Source organism: Erinaceus europaeus, unplaced genomic scaffold, assembly GCF_950295315.1.
Source record: "Erinaceus europaeus unplaced genomic scaffold, mEriEur2.1 scaffold_549, whole genome shotgun sequence".
In the NCBI taxonomy this organism is placed as follows: Eukaryota; Metazoa; Chordata; class Mammalia; order Eulipotyphla; family Erinaceidae; genus Erinaceus; species Erinaceus europaeus.
The window spans coordinates 35001-49963 of record NW_026647797.1 but is presented as its reverse complement, the minus strand read 5'-3'; the positions used below and the strand labels follow the sequence as shown (position 1 = coordinate 49963).

General features: G+C 52.9%; 1 protein-coding gene across 1 annotated transcript in view; it reads right to left on the bottom strand.

Annotated features, from left to right (window-relative positions):
- Nucleotides 1-2841: 2841 nt before the first annotated feature.
- Nucleotides 2842-14963, bottom strand: part of LOC132536476 (serine/arginine repetitive matrix protein 2-like) — a 12363-nt gene continuing 241 nt past the window's right edge. The window contains exons 2-3 of the mRNA XM_060184387.1: nucleotides 14780-14963; nucleotides 2842-5246 (exon numbers count right to left, since the gene is read on the bottom strand). The exon at nucleotides 14780-14963 is cut by the window's right edge and continues 22 nt beyond it. Coding sequence (XP_060040370.1) covers nucleotides 2842-5246; nucleotides 14780-14963 — 2589 coding nt within the window. The remainder of the gene's footprint in view (nucleotides 5247-14779) is intronic.

The window sequence follows — 14963 nt, the reverse complement described above, 5'->3', positions numbered from 1 at the left end:
CAAGCCTCTCTCTCAGTGGGAGCCTCCCGTGAGCACCCTGACTGGCCCCCAGGGCGGCTGAGGCTGGGGTCCGCCTTCATCGCAATGCAGGCCTGAGGGTGCTGGGGCCCTAGGGGGTCGGGGGGAGCCGGCGGGAGTGTGGCAGGCCAGCAGGCAGACAAGGACCCGTGGCCAGGCGTGTGGGAGCCGGAAGCTCCTGTGACCAGTTTGTGTATGTGTGTGTGTGTGTGTGGGGGGGGGGGTGGTTTGCTGCCCCGGTCTGGAGAGAAACGCTGGACAGAGCAGAGGACCGCAGGGGCATCTTGACAGCTCACCCCCGTGACTGGCACCCCAGCACACGCTCAGAGTATGTGCCGCCCACGCGCTTTCTTCAGTGAGGCGTTTGTTCAAATCTTTTCACTATTTTTAAAACTGGGCTATTATTTTTTATTGCATTTGAGCACTCTCTGAATGATTCTGAAAACAGATCCTCTCCCATATAATGTGATTTGCAAATATTTGCTCTTGCTCTCTTTCCATTTCCTTAAAGTGTGTGCAGAGGAGCCAATTTACAATTTACAGCTCCATGAACGACAAGGCGCCGTCTTCCTCCGTGGGCTGTGCATGAGCCCCGGGAGCCTCTGCTACCCGAACAGGACCAGGTGGGCTTGCCGCCTTCTGCATTGCCCTCTAGGAAGCCTCTCCGTTTAGGACCACTTCTGGGTTTTTTTTTTTTCCTTCAGGGTTATTGATGGAGCTCGGTGCCTGCACTACGAATCCACTGCTCCTAGAGACCATTTTTTCCCATTTTGCTGCCCTTGTTGTTTATCATCGTTATTGTTATTGCTGTCATTGTTGTTGGATAGGACAGAGAGACATGGAGAGAGGAGGGGAAGACAGAGAGGGGGAGAGAAAGACAGACACCTGCAGACCTGCTTCACCGCCTGTGAAGCGACTCCCCTGCAGGTGGGGAGCCGGGGGCTCGAACCGGGATCCTTACGCCGGTCCTTGTGCTTTGTGCCACGTGCGCTTAACCCACTGCGCTACCGCCCGACTCCCCACCTCTAGATTTGTGAGTCACTTTGTGCCAGTGGTCCCTGTGCAGTGTCACTGCCCTTGGCTGACCTTTTCAGACAGAGAGACAGAGAGAGAGGGAGAGAGAGAGAGACAGCAACAGAGCCTCTTGCCTGACGCCTTGGGGTCCTCACGTGGGGTCAGCCCGGCGCACAGTGCAGTGGCAGAACCTTGTAAACCAGCCTCCGTCGGCCCACGGGTAGCAGAAATGAAAGCCCCCGGCCCAGGACACTCAGGTGCGGGCACCGGCAGTCGGCTTCCAGCCACTGAGTGGCGGGCAAGGCTCCGCACCTGGTGACTGGCCAGGAGGCCACTGAGGGGACAGACTCTGCCCCGACCTGGGGGTCACCCCGGGCGACACCCCCTCCCCTGCAGCCCAAGACCAGGTCACCCGCCAGCAGTGGGCAGGGCTCTCCCCTTGCTGACCGGCCACCCTCGCAGTCGCCTGCAGCGCAGAAGGCTCTTCTGGCTGTCCACCCTGCTCCTTTGGTGAACGTTCCCAAACGTGTCTATTCTAATAAACTGCCCGCGCCCTTTGCTGCAAGAAGCCTCATTCTCTCCTGGGTCCCCCGGGGGCCACCAGCCGGAAGAAGGACAGATCTGTCTTCACACGGCAAGCTAGGTGGCAAGCTTGCTCTCTGTCCCCAAAGTCTTTCTCAGCCTGACTCTGAGTTCAGCACGTTGGTGGTGCGAGGTCACTTCCGAATGTTTCTTTGTTTGATTGTCGTCACCGGGACGGCACTGTTCCTGGCTGACTTGTTCAGGTAGCAAGAGAGGAGGGCGGGAGGAGGCTGGGCGGGGTGCGTCCGGCTAAGAGCACACAGTGCAAGGACCCGCGCAAGGATCGGGGTTCAACACCCGGCTCCCCGCCTGCAGGGGGGATGTTTCACAAGCAGCGAAGCAGGGCTGTGGGTGTCTCTCTGTCTCGCCCTCTCTATCTCCCCCCTCCTCTCTCAATTTCTCTCCGTCCTGTCCAATGAAACGGGAAAAAATGGTCGCCGGGAGCAGTGGATTCATAGTGACAACACCAAGCCCCAGTGAGAACCCTGGAGAGAAATAAATAAAAATAGAAGAGAGAGAGAGAAATAGGGAGAGAGAGAGAAATAAATAATAATAGGAGAGAGAGAAATAGGGAGAGAGGGAGAGAGAGGGAGAGAAATAAATAATAATAGGAGAGAGAGAAATAGGGAGAGAGAGAGGGAGAGAGAGGGAGAGAAATAAATAATAATAGAAGAGAGAGAGAAATAGAGAGGGAGAGAGAGGGAGAGAAATTAATAGTAGAAAAGAGAGAGAGAGAGAGGGAGAGGGAGAGAGAGGGAGAGAGAGGGAGAGAAATAAATAATAATAGAAAAGAGAGAGAGGGAGAGGGAGAGAGAGGGAGAGAGAGAGAGGGAGAGAAATAAATAAAAATAGAAAAGAGAGAGAGGGAGAGAGAGAGAGGGAGAAATAGGGAGAGACAGGGAGAGAAATAAGTAAAAATAGGAGAGAGAGAGAGAGAGAGAAATAGGGAGAGAGAGGAAAGACACCACACACCAGAGCTCTCAGAACCACAGCGCTGTCCAGGGGCTTGAACCCGTGTCTTTGTCCTGTGTCTGTTGCTGGGTGTCTTCCTCTCCCCTCCCCCGGCCCAGCCCCCCCCCCGCTGTAGCCGACAGCACCCTTCTTCTGCCTCATCTCCAGTTTCTTCCCTCCTGGTGCCTCCCAGAGCCAGTCAGTGGGCGTCAAGGAGCTGGCGCGGGGCTCTGAGGGGACCACGCGGCTCTCACAGGGGCTCCGGCAAGCGGCGCCTCAGCGCTGCGAGGCTTCTGACATCTGAGCCCGCTGTCCCTGGGCATCCGCTGGGCTCCGTGCCCTCCTGCGGCGTCTGAGCCCGCTGTCCCTGGGCATCCGCTGGGCTCCGTGCCCTCCTGCGGCGTCTGAGCCCGCTGTCCCTGGGCATCCGCTGGGCTCCGTGCCCTCCTGCGGCGTCTGAGCCCGCTGTCCCTGGGCATCCGCTGGGCTCCGTGCCCTCCTGCGGCGTCTGAGCCCGCTGTCCCTGGGCATCCGCTGGGCTCCGTGCCCTCCTGCGGCATCTGAGCCCGCTGTCACTGGGCATCCGCTGGGCTCCGTGCCCTCCTGCGGCGTCTGAGCCCGCTGTCCCTGGGCATCCGCTGGGCTCCGTGCCCTCCTGCGGCGTCTGAGCCCGCTGTCCCTGGGCATCCGCTGGGCTCCGTGCCCTCCTGCGGCGTCTGAGCCCGCTGTCCCTGGGCATCCGCTGGGCTCCGTGCCTTCCTGCGGCGTCTGAGCCCGCTGTCCATGGGCATCCGCTGGGCTCCGTGCCCTCCTGCGGCGTCTGAGCCCGCTGTCCCTGGGCGCCCACTGGGCTCCGTGCCCTCCTGTGGCGTCTGAGCCTACTGTCCATGGGCGCCCGCTGGGCTCCGTGCCCTCCTGCGGCGTCTGAGCCCGCTGTCCCTGGGCGCCCGCTGGGCTCCGTGCCCTCCTGCGGCGTCTGAGCCCGCTGTCCCTGGGCGCCCACTGGGCTCCGTGCCCTCCTGCGGCGTCTGAGCCCGCTGTCCATGGGCGCTCTCTGGGCTCCGTGCCCTCCTGCGGCGTCTGAGCCCGCTGTCCATGGGCGCTCTCTGGGCTCCGTGCCCTCCTGCGGCGTCTGAGCCCGCTGTCCATGGGCGCTTGCTGGGCTCCGTGCCTTCCTGCGGCGTCTGAGCCCGCTGTCCATGGGCGCTCGCTGGGCTCCGTGCCTTCCTGTGGCGTCTGAGCCCGCTGTCCATGGGCGCTCGCTGGGCTCCGTGCCTTCCTGTGGCGTCTGAGCCCGCTGTCCATGGGCGCTCTCTGGGCTCCGTGCCCTCCTGTGGACTCTGAGCCCGCTGTCCATGGGCGCTCGCTGGGCTCCGTGCCTTCCTGTGGCGTCTGAGCCCGCTGTCCGTGGGCATCCGCTGGGCTCCGTGCCTTCCTGTGGCGTCTGAGCCCGCTGTCCGTGGGCATCCGCTGGGCTCCGTGCCCTCCTGCGGCGTCTGAGCCCGCTGTCCATGGGCGCTCTCTGGGCTCCGTGCCTTCCTGCGGCGTCTGAGCCCGCTGTCCATGGGCGCTCTTTGGGCTCCGTGCCCTCCTGTGGCGTCTGAGCCTGCTGTCCGTGGGCATCCACTGGGCTCCGTGCCCTCCTGCGGCGTCCGAGCCCGCTGTCCATGGGCGCTCTCTGGGCTCTGTGCCTTCCTGCGGTGTCTGAGCTCGCTGTCCATGGGCGCTCTCTGGGCTCCGTGCCTTCCTGCGGCGTCTGAGCTCGCTGTCCATGGGCGCTCTCTGGGCTCCGTGCCTTCCTGCGGTGTCTGAGCTCGCTGTCCATGGGCGCTCTCTGGGCTCCGTGCCCTCCTGCAGCATCTGAGCCCGCTGTCCATGGGCGCTCTCTGGGCTCCATGCCTTCCTGCGGCGTCTGAGCTCGCTGTCCATGGGCGCTCTCTGGGCTCCGTGCCTTCCTGCGGCGTCTGAGCCCGCTGTCCATGGGCGCTCGCTGGGCTCCGTGCCTTCCTGCGGCGTCTGAGCCCGCTGTCCCTGGGCGCTCGCTGGGCTCTGTGCCTTCCTGCGGCATCTGAGCCCGCTGTCCATGGGCGCTCGCTGGGCTCCATGCCTTCCTGGGGCGTCTGAGCCTGCTGTCCATGGGCGCTCGCTGGGCTCCGTGCCTTCCTGTGGCGTCTGAGCCCGCTGTCCATGGGCATCCGCTGGGCTCCGTGCCCTCCTGCGGCGTCTGAGCCCGCTGTCCATGGGCGCTCTCTGGGCTCCGTGCCTTCCTGCGGCATCTGAGCCTGCTGTCCATGGGCGCTCGCTGGGCTCCGTGCCTTCCTGTGGCGTCTGAGCCCGCTGTCCATGGGCACTCTCTGGGCTCCGTGCCCTCCTGCGGCGTCTGAGCCCGCTGTCCATGGGTGCTCTCTGGGCTCCGTGCCTTCCTGCGGCGTCTGAGCCCGCTGTCCATGGGCGCTCGCTGGGCTCCGTGCCTTCCTGCGGCGTCTGAGCCCGCTGTCCATGGGCGCTCGCTGGGCTCCGTGCCTTCCTGCGGCGTCTGAGCCCGCTGTCCATGGGCGCCCGCTGGGCTCCGTGCCTTCCTGGGGCGTCTATGGGCTTCGGTTCTCGCTGTGATGGATGCACCTCTTCTCCGCTCTTGATGCTGCTATTAGTGGAATGGCCTCTTCGTTTAAGATTCTGATCTGGAATAAGAATTGATTTTCGGCTGCTGGTGGCGGATCCGCATGGCAGCCCAGCGAAGCCAGCTCTCTGCATCACCCATCAAGTCACCCTCCCGCCCTGCGCACCCGCTCATTCTCGGGGTCCTCTCCCGCCCTGTACTCCCAGGACAAGCCTGCGGCAGTGTGGCTGGGAGGCCCCTGATCTGGGGGGAGGGTGTCACCGCCAGGTCTGCGAGGCTGTGGCCTCTTCTCAGAGGCCGGTTGGCCGAGGGGACCCGCGTCCGGTGAGCTGAGGGCTGAAAGGGAGAGGCAGAGCCCCTCACCAAGTATCCTTCCTGCTCGGGTGTGGAAAACGCATCCCCGGTTTACGGATGCCGGAGAGTTCTGCAGGTCTGCGCACCTTGCTCAGTCATGGCTTACTCCTCTCCACTGGTGGATAATCTGATAAAAGAAGTCTCTTTTTCTGTTAAAATCTGTGACTTCTTTTCTGGTGATGGCCTTGTCTAATTTTGAAATCAGAGCAAAACTAGCTTCAAAGAAAGAGCGTTAGGGCGGTGGTGTTGTGAGTTGATCTGTTTCTCCTCAGACGCTCCGTCTCACTGGAAAGACTGGTCAGGCCACCAAGGTCTCTATTTCTATTTATTAAATTTATTATTATTATTATTATTTTTACTGGAACACTGACCAGCTCTGGCTTATGTTGTTGCCGGGCATTGAACCTGGGGCTTGGAAACCTCAGGCATGAGAGTCTGTCTGTCCCCATGATGCGGTCTGTCCTTGCCCAAGGTCTTTATTTTTATAGCAGAGTCTTGCCTGTGAGACTCCTCTGCACCCGGTGACGCTCCTGCTCTTCTTCCCCCTCTCCCTTCCTTCCACTTTGTTTGTTTGTTTGTTTATTGTTTGCCTCCAGGGTTACTGCTGGGGCTCGGTGCCTGCACTATGAATCCACTGCTCCTGGAGGCCATTTCCCCCCATTTTTCCATTTTACTGGATAGGACAGAGAGAAACAGAGAAGAGAGGGAGAGACAGAGAGGGAGAGAGACACCCGCAGCCCCGCTTCATGGCTTGTGAAGTGACCCCCTGCAGGTGGGGAGCCGGGGGCTCAAACCGGGATCCTTGCACTTCATGCTGTGTGCCTTTAGCTGGGTGCAGCGCTGCCCAGCTCCTCCCCTCCCCTTCCCTCCCTTCCCTCTCCCCCTCCCTCTCCCTCTCCCTCCCTCCCTCTCCCTCTCCCCTCTCCCTCTCCCTCTCCCTCTCCCTCTCCCTCCCTCTCCCTCTCCCTCTCCCTCTCCCTCTCCCTCTCTCCCTCTCCCCTTCTCTCTCTCTCTCTCTCTCTCTCTCTCTCTCTCTCTCTCTCCAGCTGAACTTCTTAAACAGTGGGTCTGAGGACCCTCGTCCAGAAGGACTACCACGCAGGCATCGACATCCTGCCCCGGGAAGGAGCAGGCGTGGACTGGGTGCAGGTGTTGCGTTCTTGGCTGTGTGGCCCTGCGGGCAGTCACTGTGAGGGCCTGAGGACTCGCCCCCCACGTGGGGTGACCGGGTGACCGGGGCGGTGTGCTCACAGTGGGGGCCTCACACAGCAAGCTCACCGGCAAGGCTGCTCACTTCAGGCCCACCCATCAGTCTACTCCTTTGGGAAGTGGGGGCCTGGTATCACAGATGATTTTTTTAATTACTGGAGTTTCAGAGACAGAGAGAGACAGCGAGAGAGAAAGTTACTGTTGGGTAGTTGCCATCTCCCCCTGGCTTCTTCTTATCCATATGCCTATATAGGGATTTACTGATCCAAAGGTTTGGTCTATTTACATAAATCACTTTTACATAAAGCACTCCAGGGCATTGGTGGTTCAGTTATAGGATTCTCGCCTGTTCCGCCCCCTCCTTGTCACACTCTGATTTTCACCAGTCACTTTTCTCTCCACCCTCTCTATATCACATCCTGTTTCCACCCTACTTGGAGAGTATAAAAACAGCTGCTCTTCTGATTAAAGACACTTGGAAATTGCTTTCCGGCTCCGAGAGTTCCAGAGTGTATCTCCTGCGGAAGTTGGTGCAGCACGCGTTCCTGATCCCTCTCCCACACAGCAGCCTAGATCAGCTCCAGTTGAGTTCTCTCCAACCCAGAGAGCACCGGCTCGGGAAGAAGTACCCTCAGGCTATCCTGGCATCTGGCGCCCAGAACAGGGACCCGTAAGCAGCAGATTTACAAGAAGACATCTTAGATAAGTACACACCTTTTGGGTATCTGCAATATTGTGTTAAGGCACTGTGATTTTTTTTTCTTTTTTATTGTTTTCCGGAGATCTTTCCACCATGGAAAATCTTTTCCAAATCCTGCATTCTTTTTCCAGTATACAATTTTTATATATCTGGGACATTTTTCTCGGGGCTTCACCTTATATCCTGTTGATCATCATAGCAGCTTTTAAGGGATATATAGGGCAACCTCTCAAAAGGCTTAAGAAACTAGAGGCTGAGGTCCAAGAGATAAAGGAAGTAATCATAGAACTTAACCAGCACCTTAAAAACAAGAAGAAGCAAAGGCCTGTCGTGATCTTGACCCACCCTAATTCCTCTGCATCTTGCCCTGAGGCCCCTATTTTGGCATCTTGCCCTGAGGCCCCTATTTTGGCAGACACGTGTCCGAATTCTCCTTTGGACTCCACAGCCACTTCTTCGGCCACCCCCATTTTGGCAGAAACGTGTCCGGAACCTCCTGCTGCCTCCACGGCTGCTTCTTCACCCCACCCTGTTTTGATAGACACATGTCCGAATTCTCCTGTAGCCTCCAAAACCACTTCTTCGGCCACTTGTCCAGAAGCTTCCACTTCAGTGACTCCTCCTACCGCTAGACACTTATCAGAGGAAGTCCACACATTTCCGGTCAATGTTGCCCCCAATAGACAAAAACCTCAGGCCTGGTATCCATATTCCGCCACAGACCTGAAGGAACTACGCCAGGCTATCAAAGATGACGGTGTTCATGCCCCATGGACCAGGTCCATTTTACAAGGCCTGCTTCAGAACCTTAATACCCCTCAAGATTGGAGAGATGTGACTCGTGCTACGCTCCCAGGCCCCCTCTTCCTGCAATGGGAGGCATTCTTTCGCGATGAATGTTTACAACAATCGCGGAAAAATATTCAAAATCAGCCAGAGGGTAATTTTGATGCATTGTTTGGAACAGGCCAATTAGAAACAGGGATTCAACAGGCGGAAGCCAAGTTTCCAGCGGGGTATTTTGATCAAGTACGCCTGTGTGCATTAAAAGCATGGGAGCGATTAACACCACCCATGGGAGCAGCCTCAGCCCCCATTCTCTCCCTGCAACAAGAACCTGATGAATCCCTCGCTAAATTCATTGCCAGGGTCCAGTCGAGTTTGGAAAGGAAGATTTATAATCCTGACGCTCGTTTTCTCCTTCTGCGATCCATAGTCTGGGATGGAATGCTTCCGCATTTTCGACAGGCCTGTATCACTCTTAAAAACGAACACCCAGATACTTGGATTCTAGCTACACAGGATCTCAGATCAAGCTCTTTTCAAGGACCTATGTTACAGGCCTATGCAGCTACCTTACATAAGCAAAAAGGAGCTTGCTTTCAGTGCGGTCACCAAGGGCATTGGCGTAACCAATGTCCAGAAAATAGACCGCGACCCCGCCTCCAGTCAGGGCGACCCCACCTCCAGTCAGGGCAACCCCGCCTCCAATCAGGGCAACCCCGCCTCCAGACAGGGAATCAGAGACCACGAATGCCTTGTCCCAGATGCCAGAAAGGATTTCACTGGAGGAGAGACTGTTGGTCAAGGTTCCATAGGAACGGCACGCCTCTGCCAAATGTAAACAGGGATTTAAACTAGGTATGGGGCTTCCCTTAGCCCCGCCCCCAAGAGGGAAGGAAGCAGGTCGCCCGCTTGGTGCTGTGCCCTTCTTCCACAAACAGAAGCCCAGCTTGGGACCCAATCCGTCGCTATACCCACCACGCCAAGTAACAATAACAGAGGGTGAGCAGAAGGAGGAACCCGTGGTATGTGGGAACTTCCAGCATAGAAATAACCGGCTGGAGCAAGAGAACAGCTCGAATTCAGAGCCTGAGATTTTATGGACCACCCCTGTTTTAGAAAGGGGTCACCCAACTATGACAGTAAAGATTGGTAATATTCCTTTTAAGTGTTTGATTGACACGGGAGCAGATAAGACAATATTAAGACAAGCAGAGGTTCCCCAGAGTTGGGAACTCCTCCCAGGACCACGCTTACATGGTGTTGGAGGATTGACTCAGGCATTCCGCACACGAGATTCCCTTGTGTGGGAAGATCCAGAAGGGACTACCGGACGCTTTCAGCCTTTAATAGCTGATATAAGCACCAATTTATTGGGAAGAGACTTGCTGGAATCTTTAGATGTAGTGATATCCTCAGACACCTCTGCAGGACACCACACTCACTCCTGTGAGACTGCTAGACCCAACCAGCACCCCCAATACTAACTGCCACTGTTCGTAACAGAACTCCCCGCTTAGATTGGCTTTCTAATGAGCCTGTCTGGGTGGAACAGTGGCCTTTGCCTAGGGAGAAGCTAGAAATTTTTAAAAAACTCGTCCAAGAGCAGTTATCATTGGGACACATTCGTCATTCTCGGAGCCCATGGAATACTCCAGTCTTTGTAATTAAAAAGCGCTCAGGAAAATGGCGCCTCCTCCAAGATCTTCGTGCAGTTAATAAAACCATGCAGGTTTGGGGCTCCCCCCAAAGGGGTTTGCCTCTTGCTTCCACAATTCCCACAGGAATTCCAATCATAGCTATTGATATACAGGATTGTTTTTTCTCTATTCCCTTACACCCACAAGATTGTAAACGTTTTGCTTTCTCTGTTCCTTCTATTAATAATGCCAGCCCTGCCGATAGATTTGAATGGGTGGTACTGCCCCAGGGCATGGCTAATAGTCCTACTATTTGTCAAGAGGTTGTTAAATCTGCCCTTTTTCCATATATTCATAAGGGCCTTAAGGTTTTTCATTATATGGATGACGTGTTAATATGGGGAGAATTAGATACAGATCTCTCCGCCCTACGTGATTTTCTAATCCCTGCCTTAAAGAGAAGTGGACTTAATGTAGCTCCTGAGAAGATACAGCTAATCCCTCCAATATCTTTCTTAGGCTCAGAGATTTCCCTAACGCAGATTCGTCCTTTAAAACCTTGTGTTACTTTTCCTTCTAATCTCACTCTTGCTTCTTTACAAAGTTTTCTTGGAAATTTGAATTGGCTTAGGCAGTATCTTTATCTGCCTACGAGCTGCCTGCAACCACTGTTCGATCTGTTAAAAGGAAACAAACAGCCCTCCTCAAAGCGTATGTTAACCCCCGAAGCATCCTTGGCTCTGGAAAAAGTTAACCAGGCTCTCCAGGACATGCACCTCGTTCGATTCTCCCCCTCCTCTCCAGTAAATCTTCTAATCTTTAACTCCACCCCCACGGTAGTGGGGGCATTGTGGCAGAAACATGGCGTTCTCGAATGGCTTCATACGCCAGTAGGCGGAGCTCCAAGACTCCTTACCGAGATTGATGCCTTAGCATTTATGGTTCGCCAAGGAAGAAACAGATCGGTTCAGGTCTTAGGAAGGGAACCAGATTCAATCATTCTTCCCTTTTCTCTCACTGATACAGAATGGCTCATACGCCACCATTCTCGTTTTGCCATAAGTTTAATGGGTTTTCCAGGACAATTAGATAATCATTTTCCCTCTAATAATTTGATAGCTTCTTTACCTCTGTTGCCTCTACTAGTACCTAAACTTTTCTCTCGAGATCCCATCCCCTCTGCTCCTACAGTGTTCACTGATGGTGGAAAAAAGGGAGCTGCTGCCCTTATATATTATCCAGACCAGCAATACCCCAAACCTCTCTTTACTGAACTTCCTGATAATTCCCCTCAGTACAAAGAACTTTATGCTGTTTTCCTTGCATTAAAAGCTGTACCAGAATCCTTCAACCTTTTTTCTGACAGTGTGTATACTGTTAACTTACTTCCATGGCTTGCTCGATCTTATGTAAGAATTGATGACAACCCACTTTCTCCTCTTTTAATTCAAATTGCCTCTATGCTCTGTTCTCGAACCCATCCACTGTATGTTCAGCACCTACGTTCCCACAGCCCTCTTCCTGGTCCCCTGTCCGAAGGGAATGCTGCAGCTGACCGCCTTGCCTCCACAGGAATTCTCCTAGCCTCTGTCTCTAATCCTGCTGACTTTCATTCCCTAACCCATGTTAATCTTAAAGGTCTTCGAGCTCGATTTCCTGATATTCCTCTGCCACAGTTAAAACGTATTCTTGCTACATGTTCCTCCTGTGCAGGTCTAATCAAAACACCTGCTATTCAGACTCTGGGGGTTAATCCTCGAGGTTTAAAAGCCAACGCTCTTTGGCAAATTGATGTTACCCACATACCTAACTTTGGCAAACAAAAAAAATGTGTTCGTCTCAATTGATACCTTCTCTAAGTTTATGTGGGCTACAGCTCAGACTGGAGAAAACTCAAAAAAGCTTATAAGCCATATGCTCTCCTGTTTTGCTGTAATGGGCTTACATCTTCAACTTAAAACGGATAATGGACCTGCTTTTACCAGCAAACAATTTAAAGATTTTTGTTCCCTCTGGAACATTACTCATACTACAGGCATTCCGTATAATCCACAGGGACAAGGCATTGTTGAGAGGGCCCATCAAACTCTTAAGGCTCAATTAAATAAAGAAAAAGGGGAAATGTACCCCCCTAATATCCAGCTGGCAAAAGCCTTAACTACATTAAATCTCTTTAATATTTACAAAAACTCCGACCAACCTCCTATAATTCTTCATTGGCAAACACCACCCACCCTCCCAGCTATTAAAGTCAAATGGAAAGACCCACTTGATAAAATTTGGAAAGGACCTGACCCCCTGTTGACTATGGGGAGGGGTTTCGCATGTATTTTTCCACAAAATTACTCCAAGCCTGTTTGGGTTCCTGCCCGCCATGTCCGGCAATACCCACATGATGGTGCTGATATCCCTGAAGAACAAGAAACACTGCAAGAAGACTGGCTGCAAGAGGACTGGCTACAGGATGCACCCCAGGATCCATAATACAGCATGGCAGAATCAAAAAAAAAAAAATCTGATTCACAGAACTCTCCCCCCCCCCGAATGAATGTCTTATGCTATGACTGGCCAGTTGTGTTTTGTGAGTGAGTGAAAAAAAAAAAAAATTGAGTGACCAAAATTTTTGTATGACCCATTGTGCTCAGAGTACTCTGAAAGTTAACTGACTTTATATCAAACGGCTGGACGCAGCCATGGTTTCTGGAGACGTCCAGAAACAGTCCAAAAATTGTTCATTCCCCCTTTTGAGTTCTTTTTTAAGTCTTGATATCAATATGAAATGTTTAGTCTTAAACTGTGTGAGTAAAGATGGTTCAACTATGACAGTAGTTCTAAATTCACATTTGAAATGATATATCTTATTTACAAGTTTTTCTCCTCCTGTGTGTTATAAACTATATATTTAATATGCGTGTTTCAAGTTTGGTAAACATTAACTTGACAGTTAAATCGTAACTTCGAAGTTACATTTTTACGAGAAGAGGTAAAATCAATTCATTTAAGTAACTGAGTGTTTAAGGTAAAACTCTAAATATTCAATGTGACAATTCATCATCTCCTAAGTTAAAATACAAATTCTCTATACAGGACATTTTTGGAGGGCCCCCAAAAATGTCCTGTAAGCTATCTTGTGGAAATTAATCCACAACAAATTTGGCATCAATCTGATATTGTAAATGTACCAAAAAAAAATTGTCACTAAAATGTGTTAACTCTAGTAACCTGAGTTTGCTTAAAAACCCAATGTAAAAATAGTCAAGAATCAATATATGTAACTTAAACTCGGTATGAAAACTTTGCTATATAAAGACTGCTACATGAGGTCACGTAAGATGACCTTTACACAAAATTATAAAGATACCTAAACCAGTTATAATCATTGAGTTATCAATTGTAGTAAACTTCTAATTTGTTACAAAGTTTTTTCATAAGTAATTGACTACAGCTATGACAAGCCTTCGCATAATGAAGCATCTGCTCATATAGAATCCCCAGAAATCCATCTTGGACCCCTGACCTCTGACATCACCCACAATTACAGCCATCCCCAGAAACCCATGATGTGACCTGACACGATCTGGAGAACCTGATTCACAGACTCCGAAGGACAAGACTTTCCTACTGCCTTTCTCTCAACCATCGGTGTCTGCTCTTCCTGCTTCTGTTTCGCCCATCATGTTTTGGCGGTTCCAGGTCACTCTCTACAGAGAAGAAAAGTTCCGGTGGCCGTCCTCCTCCATCAAGATAGACGTGTGGCATTTATTTCCTGGCCGTTGACATTGGACTGATGCTTCTATAGAACTTGCTGGACACTCCTTTTATACTCCTGGACTTCTTGAAGAATGACTGTAGCAGGCTGACTCGGGATTTTGCAATGCCAGATCACCCCTCTAGCCCCTCGGCTTATCAGGCCCCCACTCCTCCACCCATCAGGCTCACTCTGTCTCTTGCTACTCTTACTTATCCCTCCCTGTCTTGTGCTAGTTCTTTTTGAAGACACTTACACACTATCATTCTGCTTTCTTCCCAACAGGTTTCCGTTCACCCCTACACTGCTATTCCCCTGACAGAGATGAAGCCTTTTACAGACATTGACCCAGTTATATATGGCCATTAAGTAAGAGGAAGATGTTGGGGAATTGTGAGGATATGGTTGAGCTTGGAAGGGCTTGAGCCTGAGGGGTGTGTCAATCCTGTTAGTCTCTCTCTCCACGGAGAGGTTGAGCAAGGAGGGACAGTAGAACCCCAAAAAAGGTGTGCCTCTTATCAGTCTCCCTGCCTCACAAAGTGCCCCACACTCCTGATACTATGGCAAAAAGTTAAAAAGAAAGGGGGAGATGTTGGGTAGTTGCCATCTCCCCCTGGCTTCTTCTTATCCATATGCCTATATAGGGATTTACTGATCCAAAGGTTTGGTCTATTTACATAAATCACTTTTACATAAAGCACTCCAGGGCATTGGTGGTTCAGTTATAGGATTCTCGCCTGTTCCGCCCCCTCCTTGTCACACTCTGATTTTCACCAGTCACTTTTCTCTCCACCCTCTCTATATCACATCCTGTTTCCACCCTACTTGGAGAGTATAAAAACAGCTGCTCTTCTGATTAAAGACACTTGGAAATTGCTTTCCGGCTCCGAGAGTTCCAGAGTGTATCTCCTGCGGAAGTTGGTGCAGCACGAGTTCCTGATCCCTCTCCCACACAGCAGCCTAGATCAGCTCCAGTTGAATTCTCTCCAACCCAGAGAGCACCGGCTCGGGAAGAAGTACCCTCAGGCTATCCCGGCAAGTTACCACAGCCCCAGAGCTTCTCCCAGTGCTTTGGGGGCTGGGTTTTGAGGGCTGTGTCAGGCGTGTGATGAAGATGCAGCAGACACCCCCCGGGTGAGCTGTCTCCCCGGCCGCAGGACCTTCTGTCCGAGCCTCCGTGGTGGCTGTGGAGCCCTGTGTGGGTCTCTGCTCCTGCATGGAGCTGGGCGTGGGGTCCAGTCCCCCCTGGTGTCCGACTCCTGCGTCCTGGCTCATGGCAGATGAGGCCTCGCTCTGGTCTCTGGAGCAGATGCCACCAGTGTGTGGCACGTCCGCAGAAGCTGG